General features: G+C 43.0%; 1 protein-coding gene across 12 annotated transcripts in view; it reads right to left on the reverse strand.

The window, feature by feature from the left end:
* Positions 1-495: 495 nt before the first annotated feature.
* Positions 496-23391, reverse strand: part of LOC119655729 (spectrin beta chain) — a 135135-nt gene continuing 112239 nt past the window's right edge. For all 12 annotated transcript variants that reach the window (XM_038061768.1, XM_038061779.1, XM_038061774.1 and 9 more), the window contains one exon: positions 496-1671. In XM_038061768.1, the coding sequence (XP_037917696.1) occupies positions 1668-1671 (4 nt within the window). In that variant the 3' untranslated portion in view covers positions 496-1667. The remainder of the gene's footprint in view (positions 1672-23391) is intronic.

Consider the following 23391-nt stretch of genomic DNA (forward strand, 5'->3'; position numbering starts at 1 on the left):
AGTTAAAAATAAAATGTGGTGGTATGGTCCAGATTTTTTGAAAGATTTTTCAAATTCTTGGATTCCAAATTCTCTCATGGCCGTGTACAGTTTTACCCTGTCTATGTTATCATTTACTTCAATATTATTTCTAACTCTTCGTAAATCAGAGATATTCCACCCAATATTATACATATCTTGCGCTCCTAATTCGATTCGAACCAGGCCTATGTGCAAGAAGGGTTTCTTTTGGGGTTCTATTCCTACCCTCAATTGGGCTCCTTGAATGACTTTTTCAATAAGATAATAAATAATATATGCTATCTAAATTTTCTTATTAAATTCAACATCACCGCCCCTGCCTTTTTGTAAATTCTTGTACACGGCGTTGCGTTGACCTAACTGAAGAATATTTTAAAACCGTAATTCGACTCGACTATCACTTACCTGTTCGCTGAACTGTTCAAATCTAATAATTTTTTAAATGTCAAATAAATAAATAACAAATTCAAATAATTCCTTTCAGTTCACATGTTTATTTTTCCTCTATTATATTATTATCGAATCATTAGAAAGTCGGAAATGAGTGCACTATAGCAGGGAAAAAATAGATATATTTTTCAACAATATTTGATAGAAATAATTAAATACCTTTGAAGAGCATAGATGTAATCAATGTTTCCAGCTACTGCTTTTGTTGTTAAGAAGTTTATTACTATATTCCTAAAAAGACAATTAATGCGAAATACTCTTCCCTTAAAATTTTTGCATATTTCATGTTACTATTCAAAATAATTTATACTTTAATGAATATTTTCGTTTGAATTACGTTTCAAAGAGTTATACATTTTCAAACTTTAGAATTATTTTATTTTATATATTGTTAAATATAGTAACAATCGCTTGTATATATATATAAATAGAATTTCTGTATGCAATAAAATAAGAAAACGAATGAAAAGAAAATCCCAAGATAATCAGAAATTATTGATATTATTGGTAAAATTTATAAATTAGATACAATAATGAAGCACTACACTAAAAAAGTAATAAACAAACACGATTGTTGGCAGCATTATTATTTTGTCACACTGTTGAATTTTTCGTTGAAAATGTAGAGCATTTTCAATTTTGCCTCATGGTTTTATGGCTTCGTCTATTGCTGTTCTTTACTATAGTTTATAAATACAATGTTCAACAAGATCTGATCTAAGAAATTGGAAAAAGTAAGTAAAGTAGATTTATGATATCCGTTTCAAACCAATGATTTTTCAGACTTATTCTACCATTTATTATCGAAAGTTTAAAAAAAGAAAAACTCTATAAAAATATTACTGTACGCATATTCAAAATGCGAAATATATTTTTTCTTTCAAAAATCTCAAAGCCATGGAAGCAAAATGTCCAAAATTATTTTTTTGTACAGTTTTTAACTTATTAAAACTTATGTTCACCTAAATCTCATTTTATTTTGGTTTCTTCTGCAATAACATCAACTGACCCTTTACGTTCTAGGTAGTATTTGCTTTGAAGCTTTATTTCGAATAAAACAGAATTACATTTGACGAAGTTACTGGTGCTTCATCCCTATTTCCTACTCTGGTTTTAATGTATCATGACGCTGTCATCATCACTAAGGAAATAATGTATTTTCTCTATCCATTTTGATGTCTTGTTTTAGCTCTAGATTAACTGAAAAGAAAATATAAGAGAAACATTTATTTTGAATTGTTAATTTAAGAATATTATAATTGAAATGATATATTGTTCCTCCGAAAGCGTTTGAAAAATATGACCTAATATATTTAGAGTAGTTACATATATTTTAAACAAGGATCCAATGTGAATCTAAATTACTTCTGCATCTAATCACATCAGCTTGTCATAGCATAGCACTTAACTCGTTCCAGTCGGTAAAGCTTTTTTTGGAGAAAAGTGTGCTTGACGGCCAACCATACACCCACCCAAAAAAGGTGTATCGTGAATTACCTATATGTCTCAACTTAGTGCAACAACTTCAAACGCTTGAAGAATGGAGGAGGAAAATACCTGGTTCTTAAGGGAGCAACCTACTGTTAAAGTGCTCATAATCACATCAATCCGACATCAATGCTTATTTATAAAGATTTTAAACACCTAATAAAACAAGTCGTATATGTACATATAATATATTACGTCAGACTACTCATTTTAGTGTGATGCTGACATTCAATCTCTGACAATTTACCCAAAAGCGACAAATTCGGTATCAAACTTGGAGAATCATGTCTGTCTGATAGCTTATATTATTGCAAAATTTCATGATTCTATGGTTAACGTAAGGGGGGTTTTGCAGCCAGTTACTAAAAATCATAGTAATAATATTATATAATATATTAAGTGCATTTGAACAGATATCGGTATAGAGGGTTTTTCGGAATCTTGGCACTGTATAGTACCGTATGAGAATGGGTCCTTGAAAGAAATGATCCCTCTCCAACCTACGATTTCCCTTTAGCATCAAATGGCAAAGCTAAAGGTAGCTTTGAAAAATATTAATCGAAACCTTTCATTTGATACTCCACATGACATATATGGTGAAAAAAATTACACTCTCCTTAAATATCTCCCTAAACTCAACGTAGACCGCTTTTACTTACAGTTCCCACCTTCCCAGTGTCTGGATAGTTCAGTGGTTGGAGCGCAAAGGCGCGGTTCAAATCTCACTGGTAGCAGTATGATTTGTATCATGACTGACTGTCGGATACCAGTCGACTCAGCTGTGAATTAGTACCTGTGTAAAATCAAGGTAATAATTACGGGCGAGTCCAATGCTGATCACAGCTCCACACCTCCTACAGAGTACTGTAATCTTGTAGTGTATTTCCATTAAGGAGGGGAGAGTACGGGCTAAATCGTGCCTGTCAGAACCTTCTCCTTTACCCTTAGCGGGAGGAGCGAAACAAAGGGAAGCTGGTGACGTGGACGCTACTGGTTTAACGTTGGTATGTGGAAATGTCTTCAAGTAGCCCGGACACCGTGAACTGGAAAGGCCCTAAGCCGGCGGCGGAAGAAGACACTGCGAAGGAAGATGGAGCATATTGGGAATGACGACATGGACGTGGCTATGCCACAAGATGCGGGAACGTCCAGAGAAATCGGATGCGAGGAAGTGGAATCTTCGGTGGAAGGTAGGGATAAACTGGTAACCCCGGTGAGATCCACACTGGACGCACCAGACCCTTCTGTCAGCGGGAACGCCCGCAAGAAGCGTAAGATGAACACATCTGTGCTGACCAACTCTATTGTGCTCCGTACCAGGGCTTACATCCACGAGTCCCGCGCGGATTGGACCGGTGTGCCGAGAGGTGATCAAATCAGCAAGAGAAGTTTCAATGAAGCTAGCACCTCCCATAAGAATACGAACACGAAGGGGGAAAGAAAGAGGACGTATGCGTAAGCAGCAACCTCAGGTCTGCCTGGTGTCGTGGGAGTTTCCTCCAAAGATGGTAAAATGTCAGAGGGACAATTTACTATCCTCCGGGAACGCCTGTGGAAAAAAAATGCTGGAGCCTGGAACGAAGCCAAAATTAAAAAATTAAGGTTTTCGTAATGGGCTTTTCCATTTGGAGTGCCCTGATGAGACTGCCTTTAAGTGCTTAAAGTGGCTCCAGCAGGTAATCCCGGCTTTGCATTCTGGCGGCCGGCCCAAGTTCACTATTGTGCTGCGCAGGTCAGAACATGCCGGGTGTTGGTTACCGGGCCCTCGAAGGAGGGAGGGTTTCTGAATGTGCTCAGGAGAAGTCACCATATGGTGCTCCACTTTTTCCTAGATAGAGTGAAATTCAATATCAGCAAACCGTAGAGCATCATCTCCATTTTGAGAACGAAGGACAATGATGTTCTTCGACTCACACACTATAGAGCAAATTGCAACATCTTCCGTGCGCGCTCCCAAAATGGAGCTGCCCGCGGATGTTAGTGTGACTACAGAGTGAATCCTACTTACTAGTAACTTCTCCTACACCTTGCACGAAACAGACGGAAGAGAAGCCGGAGTTCGAGTGATCGAATCTATGCAAACCGGACACCAAAAACCAGTCAAGGTTCTAAATGGAAAACAGACGAATGTCCTGAGTACATGGGAACTGCTGTACCTCTAAGTCCGGCTTTTCTCAGAGAAATCAAAGACGAGGGGATCGAGTCTCGGGCGGTACGATATGGGGGAAACCTCGTCACACGCGGACCGTTTCTGTTTTCCATTACACATTACACTAAGTTTATGTCGAAAAACATAAAGATTTGTCAAAGTAACCTGCAGCATGTCAAAGCCTTCTCCTATCTGTTGGCAGCGAGGCTGATAAAACTGCAGGACTACCCCTACATTTTTCTGGTGTAAGAGGCTAGAATCTTCTACGATGAAAGATCCATTGAAGATATGTGCGGATGTCAAGACGGTTAGAGGCAACTATGCTGAAACAGTTCTGTTTCCAGGACTAAGTTGCGGTCATCGTACAAAATCAGATTAATGGCGAGAGAAAAACCATCATAGTTGCCTCCACTTATTTACCCTATGATTTTTCGTATCCTCCACCGACGGAAGAACGTATTGGATCTGGTAGCGTATGCAGAATCAAATGGTCTCGAACTATTAATAGGTTGCGATGCGAATGTTCAAGATATTTATTGGGGCTATTTGATTTCATCACTTCAGCTGCAAACGTAGGGCACGCTCCTACGTTTGTGAGACCGAGAAGAAGCGTACCTCAAAAGTGTTAGAGTTGATTATACACTGGCGGTCAGATCACCGATACCTAGAATTCAATCTGACTAATGCGGACGAATATTTTGCAATACAAAGACGAAACCCTAGAAAAACGGATTGGACAAAGTTCAATGAACTTCTTGGCAATAAAGTACAGCTCCCTAGGCGACTAAGGATTCCTTTGGTGCTAGAAGATGAATTTCAAACTCTAAACTGCACACTTTTAGAGTGCTACGAAGAGGTTTGTCCTATTACCCAAGGCCAAAGCGGTAAAACTGTTCCTTGGTGGAATCGGGAACTGAAAACTCAGAAAATAAACCAGATAACTTCTGAACCGTGCTTGCAAAAGCAATAAGAACGAAGACTGGTTAAACTTCCGGAACTCACAGCGCGAATATGAGAGGCTCGTTAGGTGTTCGAAACGAGACTCCTTTAGACCGTACTGTGAGGAACTGAAAGGCAAAGGAGAGACTTCAAGGCTGTGCAGAGTCCTTAAAAGGGATGAGTAGGCCAAGTTGGATTCTCTTAGAAAACCCGATGGTACCTTCCGTTAAAAAAAATTCATCCCCTACCGTATGTATGAGGAGCGCCCCTTAAACTCAACATAAAATGTCACCACTTGCTACATGTAAGGGGATTCACAAACCACACGTTCTCACCAAATTTCGTGATAATCGGTTTAGCCCTTTCCGAATAAAGCGGATGTGACAGACACCGACTTGATTCTAATAAGGGTTTCTTTCAAACAAAACCTTTAAAAAGTCCCGTTATTTACATTTGTTTGATACTTTATGTCTTGCAAACATTGTCTGGATATATGGTCAATATTTATATTGACTTTTTTCGATTAGTATTATGGCTCCTAGCGGAAAGCAAACTTCTTCTGAAATGCGTCAATTAATCGTGACATTAAGGGAGTCGTCTAATGTGTCGGAGAATAAAAATCAAGTAGGAGAGTGTACGGGGTGCGTGTTATACATATATAACAACTTTCAAACTTGTCTTTCTCATAACACGATTTTTCAAGCTGCTGCCATGATATCTCAAAAACTATTTCATTGATTCTGCTCAAGTTGAACTAAAACAATCATACTGCTTAGTTAGTTTTTTTATCAGCTATATAGGCCCAAAAATAGTGCGAAAAATTGTTTTTTTATAAAGCACACATAAAAGTTATTTTTTGGAATTGTACTTTTATCTTTAGTTCCATGTAGAGCCTGAAGTCTCAATTAAAATGGCGGTTTGGTTTTTGATTCCAGATAATCAGAACGGCCGGAATCATGGCAGAAGTGGAGCCCTTTTTTTGAAGGTTTTGTGTGAAACAAAAAAGCTGAAGCTTATTTCAGATAACCGCGAGCGATGGCGCGTAGGCGTGGTTGACACGGTGTATCCGACCAAGAAGTAAAGGACAACCATATATAAATATATATGAACGGCGGAGCGCAGCTGAACATTTTACATTTCCTTTTTCAGTTTTTTTTCGTTATTTGTATATCAGCATCAATTGCCCGAGACGACAGATGTATGTATGTATAAAATGTATATGGCTAATGAAGTTTCCGGGCAGTGTCCAATTTAGATATAGTTGTACCTTAGTACACCAGTATTCAATATACGTACTATATATGTACGCTTTTGTGCACGAAGTAAATCGGAAATATGTGTACGATCAATTTATATACACGCGTGATATGTTTCTAGCGCAAGATGAACACAAACACATTTGCTTCGGGTTTTGCACCAGTGTCAGATTTTTCCTTAACTGAAGGGTGGTTACCGGATAAGTTTCTAAAATACGGAAATGTACTGGCACACATTTTGAGCCCTCATCCCTCAATGTTTCGCCCAATATCAGAAGCAAGACCATTTTCTAATTTGATGGAATCTTTTGATTTAATAACTTACATGTCCGTATTTGGTGAAAAAAATATACACTCCACCCCCACGTGTGTGTGAACCCCCCTTCTCTCCTTCTTTCTAAATTTCGTGACAATCGATCTAGCAGTTTTCGGGGCTGATATACAGACACACAACCAGACATTGAATCAATTTTAATAAAGTTTTATTTTACACAAAACCTAAAAAAGAAAATTATAAAAGTTTTGGAATTTTACTGTACGCTTGAACTTATCAAGATTATTAGCAACATTTTATCGAAAATGTTAAACTCATGAAATTATTAATGGGACTTTAATTTACAGAAGAAAATATACTTCTTTTATGTCCCTAAGAGTTTTATTTGAAGCAATTATAGTTTGCAGTGAATGATGTTTTCCCCAAAGTTCTCAGAAGCTAAAATTCAAGCCCGAATTTTCGTTATCTACAAATTGACCCCCGAACCACAATGTAATAGAACGGTCTTACATTTCTTCTAGGTAGTGGTCGAAATATCCGTGTCTGCAGAGAAAATGATCTTAATGAAATTAAAAGGACACTATCCAGATGTCTAATTGAAAATGAAATTAAAAGGACACTATCCAGATGTCTAATTTAATTCAGCTCCTTTTACTTAAAAACTCTCCATAGTTATTATTAAATACATTACATTGAATGCATAATTATTAAGTTGGTTGAGCGTTGGCCTTTCGATCTCGTTGCACGAGGTTCGAATCTTGCAATTCGTCAGGGTGTTTGTGCTTTCCCGCTGCTGTGGGCTTATCACTTGGACAAAATTAACAAAACTAAAGCATAGTCTCAATTAAAGAAGAAATAGAAAAAATATAATAACAATATACAACTGCTCTGCTGGATACATTGAGAAGAAAAAAGTACCCAAAAGAGTGCGAAAACCCGCCGCTTCATAAGTTCGCTTGGTAAAGGGAATCTGTTTGCGAGATTAGCTTCAAACTGCGGGGCTATTTTCATGTATGTAATAGCCATGTTGGTGTACCAAATCAAAGGTTTCGATTAGTACTTTAAGAAGCAGGTATTGGTTTTCATATTGGGTGGCAAGGGGAGAAGCACGGTGTCCGAAAATGGTCAGTTACTCCAAAAACTCAAATATTTCAAAAGAAATATGGTGGTCCATGCACATAGTATCTAGGCCCCAAAATACTCCCCATACCGATACTTGTTTACATAAAGTTATTTATTTAACAGCCCCCCCCCCCCTACTAGAGTGTAAGTGTAAATTTCTTGCATTCTAAGGCTTTGGATGTCAGGTTCATACTCAAGTGAATGGTCTGATAAACTAAATACATAAACATTATGCGCCAGGTTTAAATGGGGCAAAGGTCCATTCAAATACGCTTAGGACTACAAGAGAAGTCGACCTACATCTGTTAAAGGCGTATAGTATCCATTATTTCTGACTGATTTCACTATGAAACACCCTACCCCAAACTTAACTGTTTTCAAGATAAGTTTTAATTTTTTTTTTATAAAAATGGCCGACTTTTCGACTATTGAATTAGATATTTTGAAATATGTGACTCGTATTTTTATTATTATTTAATTTTTACATATAGAATAAGATGCTTTATGACCTCAATAACCATAATTGTACGTAACTTAACTAAATAGGTAGTTGTAGACAATAGAAAGTTAAAAAAGTTAGTACAAATTCAAAAAAATTAATTTTCTTTACAGGATATCTCCAAAAAATATTCCAACTGCTTTATGGCCTAAATATATCTACGTGTGCCTAAAAAGATCTACGTTTTACCAGCTATCCAACGAGCTATAACAATCTAAGATTTTATTACTTATAGAAAAAACTTAGCTTCTTATGCTACATGGGATTTAAAAATAATATAGCTATCCCGGGCGTCGAGTGCCAGATGTGAGCGTGTTCGACGGAGTGTATCGAAGACACTGTTTCAAGACGACATACAGACTTGGGAAGGCCACGTGCCATTGATGATGACGAAGAGCAAGATAAAGAGATAATGGAACGATTTAGATTAGATCCAACCACTTCCGATAATATTGTTGCCCGTGAACTGGCACTCTTTCAATGAAAAGTGCGGTTTACAGTACATACAACGGGCATATACCCATACCATTACACGCCGATACAAGCTATCGAAGAAGGAGATTCCGCGAGAAGGTTAGGTTTTTGCAATTTTATGCTAAATGCTGATGTGGAAAACCCGCATTTCCTTAAATTAATATTGTGGACTAATGAATCAAAATTTGATAAAGATTTGATTACGAATTACCACTGCGCTCACTATTGGGCCCCAAAAGAACAAGGAAATCCCAATAAGAAGAGAGTCAAGGGGTCACAACGAAGATTCAGCGTGGATGTGTGGATGGGCGTCATTTCTAATCATTTTATTGGGCCTTACTTTCTGCCTGACAATTTAAACGGCGAAGACTGCGAACATTTCCTGAGAGGTGATCTAGGCGACTTAATGGAGGATCTCCCATTCAATCTACTTCAAGTTTGCTGGACACAAATTATCCCAATAAATGGATTTGAAGAGGTGGGCCTTTACCCTGGCCAACCAGAAGTCCAGACCTAACCCCCATGCATTTTTATGTGTGGGGGCACATGAAGAGCCTCGTGTACAGTGGGTCTAAGTATAGGTCCCAGGGCGAAACGTGGTTTGGTACCCACGATGGAGCATAAAACCTGGGAAATGCCTGCCGAACAAACACCAACAGCTTTACTACTAAAAGCTATCTATACCTCCACGTGGTGATAGCTGGCAGCTCTTTCTCAACGCAAAGCTGCAGACGAAGAAGGATGAAGGTGAGTCTTCGCGCCTAAAAATGGGACAAATTGTACCAACTGGTCCTCCAGGTTGGGTAGGGCTGACAACATTACACGGAAAACAACTTGTTACGAAAAAAAGAAAAACAGAATCAATGCCTGACGACTGGCAAAGAGGCATTATCTGTCTCATACATAAAAAGGGAAATATCACACAGTGCAGCAATTATAGAGGTATCACGTCGCTGAGTACCATCTATAAGATATTATCCGCTATCTTGCTAGGCCGGATAGCCCCATACGACCAGAACATCATTGGCCTATACCAAGAGGCTTCACTCCGGGCAAATCAGCAACAGATCGGATTTTCTCTCTGCGGCAAGCGATGGAAAAACTGTTGGAATATGGACATCAGTTGCACCATCTTTTCATGGACTTTAAAGCCGCCTATGATAGCATGGCCAGGGTAAAACTGTAAACGGCCTTGAGAGAATTCGGTATCCCGACGAAATTGATAAAACTGACTAGGCTGACCCTGACCAATGTGCGAGGCCAGATAAAAGCAGCGGGATCACTCTCAAGACCATTCGACATCAACAACGGTCTACGACAAGGAGATGTCCTATCATGCGTCCTCTTTAACCTGGCCCTCGACAAAGTGATCCGTGATGCTGAGGTAAATGTAAGAGGTTCGATCCTCTGTGTCCACCTAATTTCTGGCCTATGCTGATGACATCGATATCATGGGAAGAACGACCAGAGACGTATAAACTGCCTTCATCCAGATCGAGCAGGCAAGACAGCACATCAATGAAGGCAAAACAAAGTATATGGTGGCAACGTCAGCACCAAAAACCAACCAAACAACAACATCAAACCGCACTGGTCAAACGGGAAGAATAAAGATAAGAGACAAAAACTTTGAAACCGTTGATAATTTCTCCTATCTAGGGTCGAGAATCACAACCGATAAAAACTGTTCCGCTCGAAACGTCTCACCATAGGGTCAAAGCTCTTACTGTACAAGACTCATGTATTCCTCGAGGACTTGGGTTCTTAGCAAGAAAAATTGCGAACTCCTGACCGCGTTCGAGAGAAGAATCCTCATAAGAATTTTTGGCCCCCTACATGCGGATGGACGATTCCGTAGCCTACATAACGACGAAATCTATGAGCGATACCATGACCGTCAGGTTGTGGATAAAATCCGGCTCTATAGGTTACGGTGGGCAGGTCACTTACTCCGTATGGATGAGGATGATCCAGCCCGGAAAGTTTATAAGGGCAATATCTATGGTAGAAAAAGAAGACGAGGCAGACCCTGCCTGAGATGGAGCGATGGGGTAGGTCAGGACGCCTGGCAACTTTTAGGGATATCGAATTGGTGGACCTCGGCGCAAAGAAACCTCGTTAGTTGCTATATCGATTATGCCAAGGCTTTTGATAGCGTCCCGCATACCTGGCTAATCGATGTCTTACATTGTATCGCACTGATCCGAAACTAATCAAGTTTTTGGCGACAGTCATGGAAGGGAGGCATACCACCTTATCAGTGCCTTCATCTAAGGGTACTAATACCTCAGAGCCTATCCATATACGGAGGGGCACCTTCCAGGGGGGTTCTTTGAGCCTCCTTTGGTGTTGCATGACACTGAACCCCCTTTCATGACTACTAAATGATGCTAGAGGGTATGGTTTTGCAATAAAGTATGACCTAGGTGCTAACGGCGAACTGACACTCTTGGTGTACTTAGATGACATCAAGTTATACGCTGGTACTGACGACCACTTTAGAAGTCTGTTGCGAATAGTAGACATGCACAGTCGTGATATTCGGATGGAGTTTTGAGTAGATAGGTGTTGAAATCCAAGCCATCCGCAAAGGTCATCACGAGCCGCATGCCGGACGTAGCAATGGTGACCTCCACATCGAAACTATGATCGAGATAGACTTCTACAAGTACCTAGAAATTCTGCAATTCCTGCGACGTGTAAAGCTGGTACTGACAACGCATCTCTCGGGGAAGAATAAAATAAGCGCATAGAATATATTCGATAGCCCTTCACTGGCTTATGCATTCGGAAGATCGCCCTATACGAAGACTGATTTGGGAAACGTCCAGCGGCGGATACGGACAACTATGTCCAAATTCCGAATGCATCATCCGAAGTCTGCCGTGGAGCGGATGAACCTGTCTCGTGACATCGGAAGTAGGGGCGTGGTTGACGTGGCGGCACAACATCATCGTCAAGTCAACTCGCTGCGCGCTGTGTGGGCTGACTACACCTAACTTGAAGGATCGATCTTTCAATCCTCTGAATGGCGTTAGAAAAGCTGAACCATTTAAAACAGACCTGATTTATTTATAAAAAAACCATTAGCACATTATCAAGGTGCAAGTATTGAATTAGAAACCTAAATCTCTTGTTGAGTTAGACAAAGTGATCGAAAGCACACGGTATAAAAAACAAGTCGGAATACCGGAAGCTGGCGCTCCGGGTATAAAGGTTTTGTGCTCATCATATGGGAGAAACTTTCTACGCATATTTTTCCATTCGTATATGGCTAAAAAAGTGATCATTTATTTAACGGGCCCATTCTCAGAAACGGTGTCCGGGTAGCTGACTGGTTAGAGCACAAGGCTATCGTACGGAAGATCGCGGTTCAAATCTCACTGGTGGCAGTGGGATTTGTATTGTGATTTGACGTCGAACACCAGTCTGCTGTGAATGAGTACCTGAGTCAAATCAGGGTAATAAGCTTCCTCGATGTCAGTTGCGCTGACACGAGTCCTAGGGGGTTTTACGTGAGTTCTACTTCGTGGATTGATTTTGCGACCATAATCAGAGTCCCGCCGCAGCAAGCTACGACGGTATCAGTCTATATCGAATGCACGGCTCAGCATTCATAGTGGTGGATGCAAGACTTACCAAAATCGGACATACAATAGAAATTCACCTAAAGTATGTGAATGCAGGGGCTATCCCGGTTCCTATAGTACCAGCATACCCCTGGTAAGGTTTCGTGACTATGGCCACTGCAGATGAGTCCCCGTGCGGACTCGGGTCTGATCGTCCTGCATCACGGCCGGCAAGCCAATGCGATACAGCATCTCCCGGTGCCACCACTATGGAGATTCTCCTCAACCACTTGGTTTTGGTTCAGCCGACAGGGCTGTCGCCCCGTCTTCCTCCCCACAACATCTGAGCACCAGTTGCGCTGACAGTTAAGCCCATGGTGTTTAACGTAGGTACCTGTCGTGAGACTAAACCCTACGGTCCTCTTCAGACACGGATTGATTTTGTGACCACAATCAGAGCCCCGCTAAGACAAGCAACAACGGTACCAGTATATCCAAGTACATGGATTAGCATTCATACTGGTGGATGCAAGAATTACCTAAATCTCTACCGAACTAAGGAGTACGGCACCCGTGTTGAAACGCAACACCACGCCGAGGCCCGAAGGTCTCTTCTCGCTTGAGCACAACCACAACCACCATGAAACTCCCACTAGGGGGACCAACCGCAAATAACCGAGCTGTACTCACATACAACGGGAGTTCACCCGAAGTATGAGAGTCCAGGGGCTTTCCCGGTTCCCATGGTACCAGTATACCCCTGGTAAGGTTTCGTGACCAATTTGCCAGTCCAGATGAATCCCCCTGCAGACTCAGGTCTGATCGCCCTAATTAGGCCTTTGGAGCATTCGCCTACTGCATCACGGCCGGCAAACCAAAGTGAGTACTGCGTCTCCCGCTCACCCTTATGGAGATTCTCCTCAGCCACTTGGGTTTGGTTTGGCCGACAGGGTTGCCGCCCCGTCACCTCTGAGCACCCATTTGCGCTGACAGGTGGAACTGCTCCAAATGTCGGCAATGATTGTGGAAGTGGAGGATAAGCAGATTCTTCAGTTAAAATCTGCTCGAAGTATTCTTGCCATCTGTCCGTTGCGGCTCGACGGTTGGTAAGCAAAGTACCGTTCTTGTCAACAGAAGTGTTCGATATCCTGTGTGCGTTCGTTTTGGCTTTTGGCAAGTCGATACAGATCTCTCTCGCCATCCTAAATGCCTAGTTTATAGTAAAAATTTTTTTTAATGGGACACTCGGGTGACAACGATTGCTTTCTTTGCTTCCCGGTTGGCATTCTTATAAATTTGCTAATTAGCGAGCGGTTTATCGTCGAGAAACTTGTGGTAGAAACGTTTCTTCTCGCTGACCTTCATTCCAAAGCTTACCGCTTACTTAGCTTGGTGACCCCGAGGGTTGCTGTTTTATCGGTGGCTTAATTCGGAGGATGGCAATCAAGTGCCGATGTTGAGCTGCGATGGCCTTATAGGGAAAGGCTTTGCAACAAGTGATGGTGGTAAAATTTCAGCGTTTTATGAAAATATAGTCGATTTGCGTTTTATTGTCTGCACCATAAAATGTAGGAAAATGAGATGATGAACCATGTATTCATTAGTACAAGGTCATGCGTATCCGCAAAATCGATTATACTCTCGCCATCCTCATTGCGCGCTCCAAATCCCTTTGCCCCATGGTGTTAGTTACCGTCTGCCTTTTTACCCAGATGAGCGTTAAGGTCCCCTGCAATGATGATATTGTCATAAACAGGTACCTTATAGGTCTTTTCATCGAAAAGTTGCCAGAAGGCATCTTTCTTGGCATCAGGTCGACCTGTCTGTGGTGCGTATGCGGTGAAGAAGTGAATAGTGCGATCAGCTGATATAATGGCGAATTTCATCAGCCGATCATCAAATCGTTAGACTTCTTTAATGGCTTCACAGAAACCTTCTGAGATGACAATGTCAAAACCGTATTGAGTGTGCAGACTAGCAAAATAGAGAAGTTTATAGCCATTTATACTGCGTTCGCGTTCTGTCGCAGCTTTTAGGTTTCTTGCAGGGCGCAGATATAAATGTGCCTTTTCCACAACTGGTGTTCTTTGTGATCGACATATCAACGAACGTTCCAAATTTTTAATTTACCGCAATGTTATCCGTCCTGTCGCTCTATATGGTTCAGAGTGTTGGCCAAAGACAATGAACGGCGTCTTGCGGTAATGGAGACAAAGATGTTGCGTTGGGACTAGTGGTGTGACGCGTTTTGATAACATCCAAAATGAAGATATCCGCGATCGATATGGGGTTACACCGATGATGGAAGAAGTGCGAGAGATGTTCGACGGTGTGATCACGTAAATGACCAAAAGGTCGGTCGAAACAACGGTGGCTTTATACGCTGAATGTGAATTCAAAAGCCCCGCGATTGATCAAATAAAATGGCGAAACCGATCACGACAAGCTGACTCCGCTTGTGAACGGGACAAAGTCTGAAGAAAGAGAAGATTATCGCCTGTATTGATGATAAATTTTGTGCTACTACAACTACTGTAGGATAAACTTAATAGAATTTTCCGGTAAATTTTTAAAACACGGTAATATATCGGAATGGGTGTATTTCGAGGCCTAGATTTCATATAGATTCTGATTTTTTCAGATTTTTCAGCGGGATAGGTTTTTTTTTTACCAAACATGGTCCTGTGTGGTATCAAATGAAAGCACTCAATTAGTACTTTTCGAAAATAATCTTATTTCTGACATTGGCTTAAACAGAAGATTGGGGACTCAAAATGTGCGGGGGTGAAACTTTGCAATTTTTTGAGAATTTTACGCTTTCTAGAATGTACATGACGTCATCATCACATATCAATTCGTCAATACCACAACGCAGTGAGCTGTTATGAATGGGGGGTCGCAAAGAAACATTTTCTTTTAGTTTTTTAGTCATTTGCATATCAATTACTCCACACAGTCATATGTATATATGTAAGTATATATGCGTGCTAATTAAGTTTTCGGGTAGTCTCTAATTCAGATAGATATATTTGTACATTAAACCATTGGAATATATGTACATATGTATGCTTTTATTCACGAAGTAAATTGGAAATGTGGGTACGACCAATTTATGTACGTGCATGTTTATTTACAGTATTCGGTAGTCGGCAGTTTGGTTGTTTAGGGTGAGGATAATATCTATGTCTGTTTTTAAAAATATGAAGGAATATGTAGAAATTTCTCAAATAAGAATAACACAAATCTTTATACCTGAAACGCGAGCTTCCGGTATTCCGACTTGTTTATTGGGGAAAAGGAACTCCCAAAGTTGTGACCCCGAACAAGAAAGGATTACAGTTTAACTAACGGAACTTGGTCGATAACGAAACTGGATAGTGAAGCAGGCGCCTTGTTGCAAAAATTTGGTGCAAGTCCATTAATCTCCCGTGGGGGTAGATCTTGATCGCAATCACGGTCGAGGTCTGCTTCCCGAAAAGGGCCTTCGAATAGTCGCATGCCGGGACGTTCATCGGCCTCGACAATTTGCTAATTACGGGGCTCAAGCGACTAAATGTACCATAGGGCAAACTAGGCTCGTTGGGTACCACGTCGTCTTACAATCTTCGAACCCCTGCTTCCTGGTCGACAAAGGCGTTGAGGTGTGGGTTTTCCCTGCACCCAGTCCGAACACATTAATCCCAGAGAATCTACGACTGGCTGCCGCGAACTCCTTTCCCATCCGCATATGGCTATAGGCAGGTGGACGTGAGTCTAGGACTGTGCCGAACGTTTTCGTGGAGATTCGTTCTGGCGGACATTAGCATCCCATTTTAGACGCACACTTCCTGTGTCACTATGTGCTGTTGTTGGACTTGCAGAACAAGGGCTTGATAGACCCCACAACCTCTTTACAGGCGCTAAGGAAAATTTCCACCTGCAAAGATAACACTCTTTCAATTCTTTTCGAGGACGTTGCCAATATTCGCGCACCCCTCAGGAAGTACCGCAACATTACTACGGAAAGTACTTCCTGCCAGCCGGTTAAGCACGATGTCAAAACTACCAGCCCACCAGTCTTCTCAAAGGTGCGTCCACTGTCCTACCAGAAGCTAGCTGTTGCGAAGAAAGAGTTTAATGATTTGATGAAACAGGGTATTTGCAAACTCCGCCATGCTATTAACATAGTATGCTGGTCCCAAGCCCAGGTAAAGGAGGAGGGTTTGAGGCAACGTACTCTGTACTATCCTCAGTAAAACAAAAATAAAATGCTGAGATCAGGGAAAGAGATAAATAGAGTTTAGTTGGAGTTATTCCACTATGCTAAATCCTACCTGATCTCTCTTGGTGACAGGCCCCGCGACAGGTCGACCAAGAAAATGCATAGAATGTCGTTACAAACATGATGATCGGATTAAGTCACAGGCCTCGGAGAAATGCTAGGGCGTCCACCTCAGTCGACGCGGCAGGACGGGCCCCGGTCCTGTCGAGAAATGGGCAAGGGTTCTTGACGCATGGACGGCGTCAGGACGTAAGCAAGTTAGTCCGCACACAACGAACAAAACAAATACGTGTCTGCACGCTAAATGTTGGTACCCTAACTGGAAAGACCGAGGAACTCGCAAGAGCCCTTCGGAAAAGGTGCATTGACATCTGCGCACTGCAAGAAACCCGATGGTCTGGTTCCAAAAGCTGCGACATTGAACGCGAACGCGGTAAAAATGGCTACAAACTTCTCTATTTTGGTAACCCACACACTCAATATGGTGTTGGCATTGCCATCTCAGAGGGTTTCCGTGATGCCATTAAAGAAGTCGAACGATTTGATGATCGGCTGATGAAGCTCACCATTATATCAGCTGATCGCACTATTCACTTCTTCACCGCGTATGCACCACAGACAGGCCGACCTGATGCCGAGAAAAATGCCTTCTGGCAACTTCTCGATGAAAAGACTTGTCACGTGCCTGCTGACGATTACATAATCATTGCCGGCGACCTTAACGGTCATGTGGGTGAAAAGGCAGACGGTAACAGGTGCCATGGGGGAAAGGGGTTCGGAGCGCGCAACGAAGGTGGCGAGCGTATAATCGATTTTGCGGACACCCATGACCTTGTACTTATGAATACATGGTTCATCAAACGATTGTCTCATCTTCCCACATTTTATAGTGGGAACAATAAAACGCAAATCGACTATATTCTCATAAGACGTCAACATTTTACCACTGTCACTGATTGCAAAGTCGTTCCCTATGAGACCATCGCACCTCAACATCGGCCGTTGATTGCTGTCCTGCGAATTAAGCCACCGATAAAACGGCGTGAGGAACGCACTGGCCCGCCGCGCATTAAATGGTGGCGATTTGGTGAGAAGAACGAAGAAGCGGTCTCACTCATGCGATTGCCAACCATTACGAATGTGGAAGAATCATGGAACCAAATGAAAGACACGATCCACAAAGCGGCCTCTGCAACCCTCGGGGTCACCAAGCCGGGTAAGCGGTACATCAACCGAGATACTTGGCTTTGGAATGATGATGTTGAAATGAAGGTCCGTGAAAAGAAACGCCTCTACCACAAATTTCTCGACGATAAAACGCCTGCTAATTGGCAAATTTATAAGAATGCCAACCGGGAAGCAAAGAAAGCGGTCGCTGTCACCCGAGCGAACCATTTCAAAAATCTTTACGATAAACTGGACACTCGGGATGGCGAGAGAGATCTGTACCGACTTGCTAAAAGCCGTGATAAACGCACACAGGATATCGAACACTTCTGTTGTGTTAATGACAAGAACGGTACTTTGCTTACTGATCGTCGAGCCGCGACGGATAGATGGCGAGAATACTTCGAGCAGATTTCAACTGAAGAATTTGCTCATCCTCCACTTCCACAATCATTGCCGACATTTGGAGCAGTTCCACCAGTCAGCGCAACTGAAGTCGAGGAGGCAATAAAAAAAAATGAAATCGGGGAAAGCAACAGGACCTGACGACATCGCATCTGAGCTCTGGAAAGCAAAGAGCTGGGACCCAACACCGTGGCTGAGTGAATTCTTTAACCGGGTTATTCAGGAAGGAAGAACACCATCTGACTGGCAAGAAAGTACCACTGTTCCAATATGGAAAAAGAAAGGTAGTCCAGCAGAATGTTCAAATTACCGTCCGATCCGGTTACTTTCCCATACCATGAAGATTTTTGAACGCATTCTTGACAACCGTATTCGCGAAATCGTTGAAATAACCGTGAATCAAGCTGGATTTGTCAAGAACTGCGGAACTACTGACGCAATACACGCTGCGCGGTTACTCATGGAGAAACACCGTGAGAAGCATCGCCCTCTTTACATTGCCTTTCTGGATCTAGAGAAAGCGTTTGACCGTGTACCACACGAACTCATCTGGTATGCTTTACGACAACACTTCGTGCCAGAAGAACTCGTGCGCTGGGTTCAATTGCTCTACCACGATCCGAAAAGTAAAGTTCGAAGTATGGCGGGTGTATCAAAACCGCTTCGTGTCTCTGTTGGAGTTCATCAAGGAAGTGCCCTCTCACCACTCCTCTTTGTCCTTGTTATGGACACCGTCACACGGGATATCCAACGTCCAGCGCCCTACACACTGCTTTATGCAGATGATGTTTTCCTAGCATCTGATAGCAAAAATGATCTCCAGCAACTTGTTCAAAAATGGAATGATCGCCTCATGCAACACGGTCTCAGATTGAATTTAAACAAAACTGAATTTTTGACGACCGATCCCCATGAAACAGGCACAATCACTGTCAGCGGCAGTGATCTGCCCAGATCTGAGCGATTTAAATACCTCGGGTCAACGCTATCACCCAATGGAGAGCTGCGTTATGAAATTGCTTCACGCATTAACGCAACCTGGATGAAGTGGCGTTCCACAACTGGTGTCCTTTGTGATCGACGTATCAACGAACGTCTCAAATCTAAAATTTACCGCAATGTTGTCCGTCCAGTCGCTCTCTATGGTTCTGAGTGTTGGCCGACCATAAAAGACAATGAACGGCGTCTTGCGGTAATGGAGACGAAGATGCTACGTTGGACTAGTGGCGTCACACGTTTAGATCACATCCGAAACGAGGATATCCGCGATCGTTATGGGGTTGCACCGATCGTGGAAAAGTTGCGAGAGAGGCGTCTTCGATGGTATGGTCACGCAATTCGTGCAAACGAGAATTCACTTGCAAAGATTGGTCTGAACATCGAAGTCGATGGTAAACGACCAAAAGGCAGACCTAAGCAACGGTGGCTTGATACGCTGGATGGGGATTTGAAAGCCTCGAGATTGCACCCAGATCAGGCATTTGATAGAGCCAAATGGCGAAGCCGATCACGACGAGCCGACCCCGCTTGTGAACGGGACAAAGGCTGAAGAAAAAGAAGATGAAACAGGGTATTTGCAGACCTTCCAATAGCTGTTAGTCCTCTCCACTTCATTTGGTATCTAAATTAATGAATGCTCAGATAGTTCTAAACCGATATCCCATTCCACTCAACCAACGAGTGGATCAAATCTAGAAACCGTTGAGCTTCCTTGCGAAGCAACTTAACGTAAATACAGATGGTAGGATCGTGAGCTACTCGCCGCATACCTCTCCATTAAATACTTCCGTTTTTCTCTTGAGGGCAGGCGGTTTACCACCACAAGCGCCTTACTTTACTTACTTATTTATTTTTGCGCTCAGACAATCTCGGAGGTCACAGTTCCCGCTGCGGTCGATTATACGACAATCGCCTAGGCACAAAAAGATGACGCTGAGTTTCAGAGCCTGAAGAGAAACTCCAAATATAAGTTTGAGGAGTTTCCTACTTTCGGCTCAAACTCTTATTTATTAGGTTGTTGCACATGAAATGGCCGATTTGGCAATCAACTGAAGTAAGTTTCGATTTTGCTGTATCAAACCACCACCAGTTGGCACTGTTGGTGTCGAATAATGAAGTATAAATACTCCTACATTTAATCAAGGAGGCATCTCAGTTTTGACGATCGTTGTGATAATAGTGAATAAAAAGTAAAAAAGGATGGAAAAGAGCCAAGAACATTAACAGCGCATTTGGATCAGATTCGGTAAGCGCACGAACCACACGGCGGTGGTTCGAAAAATTCCAGTCAGGTGACGTAAACCTTCAAAGTGAGCCACGTGGACATCCAGGACCATCGATTGACAACGACGAGCTGCGTTTGTTACTCGAATCCCACACATGTCACTCTGTGAGAGACATTGCAGAAAAATACTATTCGACAGTTTTCCGGCACTTACAACTTGGAAAGGTGAAAAGGCTCGACAAATGGGTTCCGCATGCCCTTACGGAGCAAAACATGGCGCTCCAAATGGAAATTTGCAGTTCGTTACTCTCCCGCAACAGAAGTGATCCCTTTTGGCACAGAATAGTATCATGAAAAGTGGATATTATACGACAATCGTCGCCGATCAGTACAATGGCCAGATGCTGATGAGCCACCGAAGCATATGCCGAAACCCAGCCTCCATCCGAAGAAGGTAATGTTAACAGAGATGGGGTGATACTCCTTCACGACAATGCACGACCTCATCTTTCCCGAACAACGGTTCAAAAATTGAACGAATTGCAGTGTAAGACTCTGCTTTATCCACCATATTCGCCGGATCTTTCGCCAACCGACTACCACTTTTTTAAGCATTTGGATAATTTTTTTGGCGAAAAAACAATTTAGGAATGAAGGGATCATCAAAATTGCCTTCGTCGAGTTTATCAACACCCGAAAATTGGACTTCTACGAAACTGGAATACATGCTCTTGTCTCTCGCTGGGAGAAGTGTTTTGAATCGATTGACACCTATTTTGATTAATTAAATAAATTTTTGTAAGCTTTGCAGTCATTCCAAGTTTTAGTATCAAATCGGCCATTTCATGTACAACAACCTAATACTTTGCGAGACCTCAGGTAAGGGAACTAGGCCATTCATTTCAGTCGATTTTCGCAGGGAAGTATTTCACACAATATACTTAAGTATTTAACATTACTTATATTTATTATAATATTTAAGTTAACATTTATTATTAAATTAGTTATACATGTTATTTGACCTAATCTTAGTCGGCGGACTCAACTTCCGTTTTCCTATTTTTAATTCAAAAGACTTCAGTATTTATTCATATATTCGAACTTAATATTACAAATCAGAGACATTTACGAAAAACATAATTACTGCATTAGATTAATTTTTTGTGTGTCTACTACGTTTTAGACAACAACTCATGGCACACTTTTCTGCGATCTTCCACTCCCGTGGCGTGCTACGCAAAGTGGATAGATCCGCGCCATCTATTCGCTCGCACTCGCAACATTCGAAATAAATTTCGAATGCTGCGAATCCTGCCGCGCCACATCACTCCGCCCCCAGATGAAACCTAGGGGTTTCGGCGACTGATCCCCGAACTTCGTTCGCCGTTAATCCACAAAGCGGACACGACGTTGCTTCGGGGCGCACGCGGGTTTCAGCCTGGACAAAGAGACCGCCTTTTTGTGACCACCGATCTCGAGCTGGAAGAAATGTTCTCCCCGCTCGAGAACGCGGTACGGGCCCTCATATGGAGGCTGCAGCGGCTTCCGGACGGCATCCGTCCTGATCAGCACGTGCGTACAAGTGTCCAGCTCCTTGGGCGAACTGGCAGGTATGGACGAGTGTCGAGTGGGTGGTGGCGCCTTGATGCGTCGGAGATTGTCCCTCAGCAGACGCACCAACCCCGACTCCGTGAGACCCGATCTCTTGTCGAAGACCGGATCGCTTGGGAGTCTTGGGTTCTCCCCGTAAACCAGCTCCGCGGGGCTGGCAGCAAATTCCTCTCGGCGGGTTGTACGAAGGCCGAGTAGGACGAGAGGCAAGACTTGCGTCCAGGACGGGTCGTCGCGTGCCATAATGGCGGCTTTCAGCGTCCGGTGCCAACGTTCCAGCATCCCATTGGATTGTGGGTGGTATGCCGTAGTCCGCTGGCGTTTAAAACCAACGAGTTTGCCTAACTCGGAGAAAAGGGTGGACTCAAATTGCATTCCCTGGTCAGTGATGACCACTGCAGGGACGCCAAAGCGAGGTATCCACTCTCGACAGAGGGCTTCAGCACATGATTGCGCCGTAATGTCTTTCAGAGGTATTGCCTCAGGCCACCGCGTGAACCTGTCGATGATTGTGAGGCAATACTTATAACCGTGCGAGTCTCGCAAAGGCCCTATTATGTCGAGGTGTATGGTGTGGAAACGCTTGGTAGTGCGGGGGAATGAGCCCAATTCTTTCCTTACATGTCTGGAGACTTTACACTTTTGGCATGCGATGCACTCTCTGGCCCAGAAATTGATATCCTTGTTCATGGAGGGCCAGAAGTATTTTTCGGTGACTAACCGGTTTGTTGTCCTGATGCCGGGGTGCGCCAAGTCGTGAACTGCGTGGAACACTTCCTTGCGAAATGTGGCCGGAATGTATGGCCGAGGTCCCTTTTCCGAGTCTTCGCAGCAGAGCGAGAGGTTTGAGCCGAAGATGGGCAACTCCCGAAATTTGTATTTGGGGTTGGACTTGAGGCTCTGAAGTGCTGCGTCATCCACTGCGCCTTGGCAATAGCCGAGAAATTGAGTGAGGCGGGGATGTTAACTTCGGAGACACGAGACAAAGCGTCAGCAACAATGTTGTCCTTCCCGGACACGTGCTGGATGTCTGACGTGAACTGGCTTATGAAGCTCAGGTGTCGAAGCTGACGAGGGGACGCTTTGTCGGGCTTCTGTTTCAAAGCGAACGTGAGAGGCTTATGGTCCGTGAACACTGTGAACGGCCGGCCTTCTAGGGAGAAACGGAAGTATTTGATGGACAGGTATGCGGCGAGCAGTTCGCGATCGTAGGTGCTGTAGTTCCGTTGAGCGGGATTCAACTGCTTCGAGAAGAAGCTCAACGGCTGCCAAACTTGGTCCACCTTTTGGTGAAGGGCAGCACCTACTGCGATGTCAGAGGCATCAACAAAAACGGCTAGGGGTGCATCTTGCAGAGGAAATGCCAAGAGTGTAGCGTCGGCCAGTTGTTGACGGGATTTGTCAAACGCGCAGATAGCCTCTTCAGACCACACGATCTCTCGTGTGTCCTTAGTTTTGGGGCCAGACAAGTACGCGTTCAAA

This window comes from Hermetia illucens, chromosome 4, assembly GCF_905115235.1.
Source record: "Hermetia illucens chromosome 4, iHerIll2.2.curated.20191125, whole genome shotgun sequence".
Classification (NCBI taxonomy): domain Eukaryota; kingdom Metazoa; phylum Arthropoda; class Insecta; order Diptera; family Stratiomyidae; genus Hermetia; species Hermetia illucens.